The 7,718-nt window shown below is 36.5% G+C and overlaps 1 protein-coding gene across 1 annotated transcript; it reads left to right on the top strand.

Moving 5' to 3' along the window:
• The first annotated feature begins 4,967 nt into the window (after positions 1-4,967).
• On the top strand, positions 4,968-5,837 carry LOC149253325 (uncharacterized). The gene has a single exon (XM_089454441.1). It carries the CDS (start codon positions 4,968-4,970, stop codon positions 5,835-5,837), a length of 870 nt encoding a protein of 289 aa, XP_089310567.1.
• The last annotated feature ends 1,881 nt before the right edge of the window (positions 5,838-7,718 follow it).

Here is a 7,718-nt window from a genome sequence, read left to right as displayed (position 1 = left end):
TCCTATGACCAAGACAAAATTAGTCTTTGTTCATCGAGTTCCTCTTTTGTTGTGTTGCTCACTTTGGATATGTGTAATCACCCTCTCCTCACCTGCTATTTATATCCATAAGAAGGGCTTCCTCAAAATGTCCAATTAGGGCTTTAAAATTTGTCACATGCCTTATTAACATCAAGCCATCCTAGACTCTTCTCATGAAAACCCATTTCTTATCTTCAAAATTCATAACTGCATTTCTATAACTCGAAATCAAATGATTTTCATTTCATCAGATTCACCTCAACAAGAGATATCATCCTCATCCATCACATTCCGACATGTGTCCATGGTTTTGGCCCAAATCATGATGGATGAAAAACCCCATGCTTGGGTTTCGATCCCATAAGTGACTCTTGTGATGCTTTTCCCCAAGGCTTGGAATACCTTCCAAGCTACTCAAAAATCAACACATGCATGGTTAATTTAAAATTGTTAATGAACACATTCATGGTTGGATATCCCACCATATGGTGGATGAATACTATGTTAATGACAATTGTGATATTTTTTTGAAATATGGATTGATCATGGACATACTGAAAGTGTGTCCAAGATAGTTTCCTTATCTTGAGACAACACTCCCTGCATATATGTAATATCATATTTGATTAATAAAATACATATTTCTTGATGGAAATTTAACATGGTATCAGACGAAGGTGACGTTAGTAACCAACTCTCATGGTGGCGAAGTGGCGGTGTGGTGAATCTGTGTCATGGAGGTTTTGTATGTGCATTAAGGTGAGCAAAAATCATGAAGGCAACAACATAGACGATGGAGGAGAATCGATCTGATCTCTATTGCTAAATTAATTATTGCAGTAGGAGTGTGGTGCAATCTAAGAGATTGAATCGTGGCTAGAGCGTGGTTGTTATGGCTCGTTGATGTGAGCTTACTAATCTACGTGGGCATTTGACCTGGTGCAGTGTAAGAGATCATATCATGGCTGTTATGGCTCGTTGATGTGAGATTACTAATCTGCATGGGCATTTGACCTGGTGCAGTGTAAGAGATTGGATCATGATTGGAGCATGGCTGTTATGGCTTGTTGATGTGAGCTTATTGATCTATGTAGGCATTTGACCTAAGAACAGTCATCTGTGTCTTTGAAGAGGCATGAATCCTGTAACTGCTTCCAGATCTGAGGAGGCATGAGTTGTCTTGAAAGAGAATTCAGATCCATTTATGTTGCAAAGGGTCACTTGGTGTCGGTTATGCTGGTTGTAGAGCGTCCTGCCTGATGCAGTGAGCATGGAGCATGGAAAGGCTATGCGTGTGTCTCTTGCGTGTGAGCAGAGTGTGGATTGTTGCAATCATAGTATTGTGAATGAGGAATGGCTGGCAAAGAAGGTGAAGGGTAGCCATCTTGTCCAATTGGAACCTACGACCTTGAGAAATAGAGGTTTATCCTTGATGATCTGCTCTAAACGTTGGGCTCAGTCTATATTATGATTCCAAGTCTTTCTATGATCCGTTGAAGCAGAGAAGAATTATGTGGGCGAACAAGATGATCTAAGAAAAGGATGGGCTTCCTTGCAGATGGTTCCCAAAGTTGTTTGGTTTGATGACAAGACAAAGGAAAATATCATCCAATGACCGATTGAAGAAATTGACGAACTGTGGTCGGTTGAGCTTGTCGTCAAGAACGAGTTTCTTTGGCTTGGTTCTATGGTTGAAGTTGATGCAATCGATGGGGCTCAGTTGGATATTGAGCTCGTTTTTGAATTCTCGATTGCCACTACTATTGAAGCAGTCGAAGGCGACTCAGTCTCCGGCAATGGAAAAAGAAGTGGGAGAACCGGAGATGGAGCGAGATCTGAGCGTGTCATTCAACTTCGGCCCCAAGATCTTTGTCTAGGACGACCAGTGCAGTGAATGGCTTTCAGAAAATCACGCATTCCCTGATTTTTTGTTCATTGGGCATCCTTGGATTTTCCTTGCCATGGGTTTAGCTCCGGCCCCGTGTGAGAGTGTTGTGGGAGATTTTTTTCCAATTGAAATCGGTGTGCAGTAGAGTCGTTCCATACGGGAAAAGCATGCTACGGTGACCTAGATGAAAAATTGATTTGGTGAGGCACGTTTAGCTACAGAGTAGTGAACATCAATCGAGTTGAATGTCGTGGAAAATCATTGTTTGTTGTCAACATTTAAGTTTGATTGTTTCCAGTTCGGATCCTATGATTAGTGGTTTTTCCCTCTACGCTCTTTTGGGAGGCCCAAATCTAATTCACTCTGGTAATGGTCATGCATTTATGAATTCTTCTCATGAAGCTATCGACCGCAAAAAAATAAGCAAGGATTTTTTGAGCTTGACCAAGCAGTTTTACGAGGCAGCGAGGTTTGGTGATCAATTTTGATGGCTGGCAACGATGGTGGATCTCAACATCTAGGAAAAGAACAACCTAAACATTGTTGAGTTGTGTTATGGAACTCCATGTGTTTTATCTTTGGAGGAACATACTTGCTATTGGATTTGTGAAACTATTTTGATTTGCATTAATCTCTTGTGTATGTTGGGTGTGGATGATGTAAAGGCATAAATATTGTAAATATGGTTAAAAATTGGGTGTTTTGTGACAATTAGACTGGCCAACTATTGTCACAAGTTTGAATCTATGTTGGAATTGGCCATTCCAACAATAGACAAATTTATTTGCAAGAATGCTTAACAACCAGATATAATGAAGACATGACAGTGAAGATGGCATTAGAGGAGTTGCATTGGAAGATGATGGGCAATCAAGTTTGTGCGAATTAGTGTGAGTTTGTGGAACAGATTCATGGTCTAGTATGAGTCACATATTGTAATTAGAACAAATCTACATGTCATATACTCTTTGGTAATGGTTAGTTGTGGTCTTGAAATGTTTTATGTAGTTGTTGTAAGACCCAGAGAGGCATGCATACCCTTTGTTATGTGTTCCCTCTGTAAGAGAGTTTTAACACCCTGGAAGAGTGTGTCATGTGGGATGGATACACTTGGGTGGGTCGTATTGCTTTTAGGTTCCATGAGGTGAAATTTTATAGCTAACGGGAGTTCATCGAGAGGTTGGATGGGCCATGCATGTGAAGGAATTCCTAGTAGACTGGCAATTGCAGCAGTTCAGAACCCATGCATTCTAGTAGATGGTTGTACCTTTATATGGACATCGACAATTGCATGAACAAGGTACAAGTTGTAATTACAAGACTGGACCAGATGTAGATCTTGTAGATTGATATCGAGACAAGTAGTCATTAAGAGGGATTATTGGAAAATGTAATTCCACTTGTCTCAGTTGTGACTTTCTATGTAAATAGTCTATTCTTATTCTATAGGAGTGGTTTCCCTAGTTTGGTGTGTGGTTGAGATATTCTCTCAACCAGATGATTGTGTGTCCAAGCTAATTTTCCTATCTTGAGACAACACTTGTTGTATATATTTAATATCATATTTGATTAATAAAATACAAATTTCCTGATGAAAATTTAACCGGTGTTGATAGTCCAACATTTTAAAGGCACGTGAAAATAAAGAGTGACTTAATAGTGTTAGCATTTTTAACATGTTGTTGATGGTATTACTTAAAGAAAAGTAATGTTGTTGTCAGTGTTTATTAAAGAGTATCAATATGTAATTTCTTTATCATCTTTGTAAGAGAAAGATTAAGAAACCTTTAGATTTGCAAGAGACGTAGAATGCAAGTGTATTGTTAAATATATGTAGTTCTCAGTAATCTAAACGTCTAAACCATAAATTTAAGGAAGTCTCGTCCATTTTGGAGATAAAGTGATTAATGAAATGATAAAGTCTAAAAGTTTTTAAAATTAGTTTTTCATTTTTTTATAAATTCAATTAACGGATTTCTAAAAAGGAATTTTTAAAAATGATTATAACTATTAATTATCATTCGTCTATAGAGAGATTTTTTACTTACTCATAACTCTTTACTAGCTTGTACATGGATTTGTTAAGATTAGTATAAATATTGAATTATTTATAAGTTATAAGATTATTATGTTAATTTTGAATATTTTTAAAAATAAAATTTACAAATATACATGAGAAATTTCAAAAAACTTTAATTCTATACATAGATGCATTGAAAATAATATAGACTTAAGTATATAAGTATATAAATAAGGGTGGGGTAGTGTAGTATCTCAATTCATCCGTATACATAAATAACAAATAAGTATATAAATAAGGGTAATGTAGTATCACAATTCATCCGCATAAATAGCCAAATAAAATTGTTTATGTGTATTAATTAATAAAAATAATACCATGGTTATAAACCAAAAGATGAAAAGACATAACGAAACTAAGATTTTATGGAATAGAAAAGTTAAAAGGTTAATTCAATACATAGTTTTTAATCTAAATACCAAATTAGTTTATGAAATTTTTTTATTTATAAGATAAAAGATTTTATAAACAATACATAAATTTTAAAAATCAGAAAAAAGACTATAATATGTGAACTTAGTGGTATAATTGAAACTAACATAACTACATTAACAAATGATCACTATCATTTATTATTTCATAACCATATTAACAAATAGTCAACATCAATATAATCATCTATTATTATCTTTAATTTTATAGTTATAAATAAGTATTTAAATTTTAAAGAAAAACAAAAAACAAAACTCAACCACCTTCTAATATTTCATAGAGACACCTATCAAGATAATTAAATCAGTAGTTTAAAATTATCTTTAATTTTATAGTTATAAATAAGTATTTAAATTTTAAGGAAAAAACAAAAGAACAAAACTCACCCACGTGCTAATATTCCATAGAGACACCTATCAAGATAATTAAATCAGTAGTCTACCCTTGCTCACTCTGGTTACCCCACCATCTCACATATGTAGATTAAAATAAAGAAACGATTCGATATCTCTGCGATGAGAGAGTGAAAAGACCACGGACGTGGGAATGGAGCCAGAGATTTGGCGATCCCTTCCGGAACAGTGGGAGTCAGGGACAGACATCCTCATGGAAGCGAAAATTTGGCAAGCCGTCCCACAGGATTTGCTGCTCAAGATTTTTTACATCTTGCCCATGCGTCTTCTTGCCAAAATGAGAACTCTTTCGAGGCAATGGAAAGAATTGCTATCTTCCAATGCCCTGCAAAGAATTTATTCAAATTTTTCAGTGCACTCCTTCCCAGGATTTTTGGTTCAGCTTGACTGGACCAGGGAACGTATTGCGGAAACTTGGGTTATAGAATATTTAGGAGGCGATAGTTCAGACATGAACGTTTACAAAGCTCCTTTGCCTTCTAATGTCGTCATTGTGGATGCCTGCAGGAATATCTACTGTTCTCATAGAAGGGGAGATAGATTGGGTCTTTCCATAGGCAATATTGCTACTGGGTCCTCTAGACGTCTGCCTAATCCTAGCCCTCTCATCTGGTGGAGCTTCATTGCGATGGATTTTGATGCAACTAGGAGGCAATGCACTGTTCTGCTAGGTGAAAACAATTATAGATGGGGACAAGCAGCTGACAATAATATGGTGATGCAGATTTATGACTCAGAATCCAACGCATGGACTATGGTTGCCATGAAAGTCCCGCTGCGCTTTTGCCCTATTGGAAAGGGTATCTGTCCTAAAGGAAAGGTTTATTGGATTACTTCTAGGCATGGCATCGGTCGCATGATAGCATTCAGTATTGCAGAGAGGTGTTGGGCAGAAATTGGATTGCCTCAGTTTTGCCAATGTGATTCACTGCCAAGACGGTTGGATCTAGGTGGAAGTGATGGGCGAGTGGTGTTAATAGTTTATAGTAATTCTTGTCTCTAGACTCGAATGTGGAAATTGAAGGAAGGGCCAGGTGCTCCGGAATGGTGTGAACCGAATCCGATCTGGAGGCCAGAAGGCAGCGGATGGACGGTGATGTTCGATTGGGATATGAAAATAACAATCTGCAATCCAAAGCGAAGATTAATAAGGCGCTTCACATTGCCCTTCAGACGCTTCACATTTTTCTGCAGAATTTTTGCGTCAGCCTTCGAATCCAACAATGTTTCTTGGCCTTGAATTTAGATAATTTAATTGTTAATGAAGCAGAGGCATTTAGGCTTCAGTTATTTACGTCGTTTCAAATTTTGCCGGCTCTGTTAATTTTGTATGAAGTTGTTTATAAATTCTCCAATTTCCCTTTCTATAAATCGGCCGGTTTTCATCATGTTGTATTAAGGCTCTTGAATGTCAGGATTCAATGACAGATTCTCCGATTTCTCTTTACTTTAAATAATGAGAATGTGTAGCTGTTGCAAATGATTTTTACTATCATATCTCTTACTCTTATCTTCCCGAGCAGCACCCTTAGTCTCACTGGATGCTCTTCCATATAGGCATATGTAAAATTGGTTCTAGGAAATTGGTGAAGGATTTTAGGTTTGGTTGAGAAAACAATATAATAATAATAATAATAATAATAATAATTATTATTATTATTTGATTTAAATTTATTTTAATTTTGAAATTCTAAATTTTATGTTTTAAGGGATTTTAATTTTCTAATTACACAATAGATTTATAGTTTATATGGATGAAATTAATACCTTAATATGACATAATGTTTTATTCTATAGCAAGTGCTTGTTGATCATGAAAACGTTTATGAATTTTAGTCATATTGAATTATATACCATTAAGAATTTTAATTATAATAAAATTTTATTTGTAATTGGTTTTTTTTATATTATGTGTTTGATATTCAAAAAATCATTTTGTTTATAATTCATATTAAACTTATTTTGTTATTCTCAATAAAAATGGATGAGCGAGGACAAGAGAGTATCATGGAGGGTGTTGACACCTTACTGACTCCAATGATAATTAACGCAGAGGTGGGGTGGCACACTTCTACCATGCATGGGAGCATGTGAACGGAAATCATCTTAATCTGGAGGAAAGTTAAATTTCTATTTTGGTTTTGGTATGAAGTAATGCTACAAAGAGGGGTTCAATGTATCTATTGGCATTTGGGACTTTGGCCCAACACGTTTGAACCTATGATGGCTTCTTCCTATATTATGTTTTGTTAGCATTAATGGGGTTTGGTAAGGAATCTAGGGATGGAGCGTGTCATGGGAATCAAATTTTTACAAAAGGTTTGTCTTGCCTCTAGCACATATCATTTGGGATCTTGGTATCTGGATTCCTTTGCATCCTTGACTTTATATAGGCTTAGGATAGATAATCTTGGAGGGTTTCCTTTTCTTACTGGACTGTAAAGAGATTCCTCCTCTGGAGTCTTAACATAATGTTGACAGTGCTAGACCCGCCAACATTTCAAGGGGATCTCCCCAGTAAGAAGTCCCAATTAGACCTAAGACCATTTGGTGTAGGATTCCTAGTAGTGGGTCGTAAGATAATGCCTTGACCGCGATGTCACACAAAGGCAAGTAAGATAACTCTGTCAATAGCAAGGGCGTGACTGATGCAGTGAGTCAAGGAATGAATAAGAGAGGTTCCAACACTTCAAGGGAGAGAAAGGTGAAGGTGAGTTCCAGGTTGAAAGGGATCAGTCCCAACTCGGCTAGGAACACACAACACAAAGGACATGCACAGCTTCTAGCAGAGTTTTCGACATGGATGCGGCAGTCACAACATACAAGATAAGATAACACGAACAACACTCACGGATTATTCTGAGATGAGTGTGACAATCGATAT

This window comes from Pinus tabuliformis, chromosome 7 (genome assembly GCF_031772625.1).
Source record: "Pinus tabuliformis cultivar Carrire ecotype Pingquan chromosome 7, CPIR1, whole genome shotgun sequence".
Classification (NCBI taxonomy): Eukaryota; Viridiplantae; Streptophyta; class Pinopsida; order Pinales; family Pinaceae; genus Pinus; species Pinus tabuliformis.
Note: the sequence above shows the minus strand (reverse complement) of the source record. Positions and strands in the feature narration are given on the sequence as shown.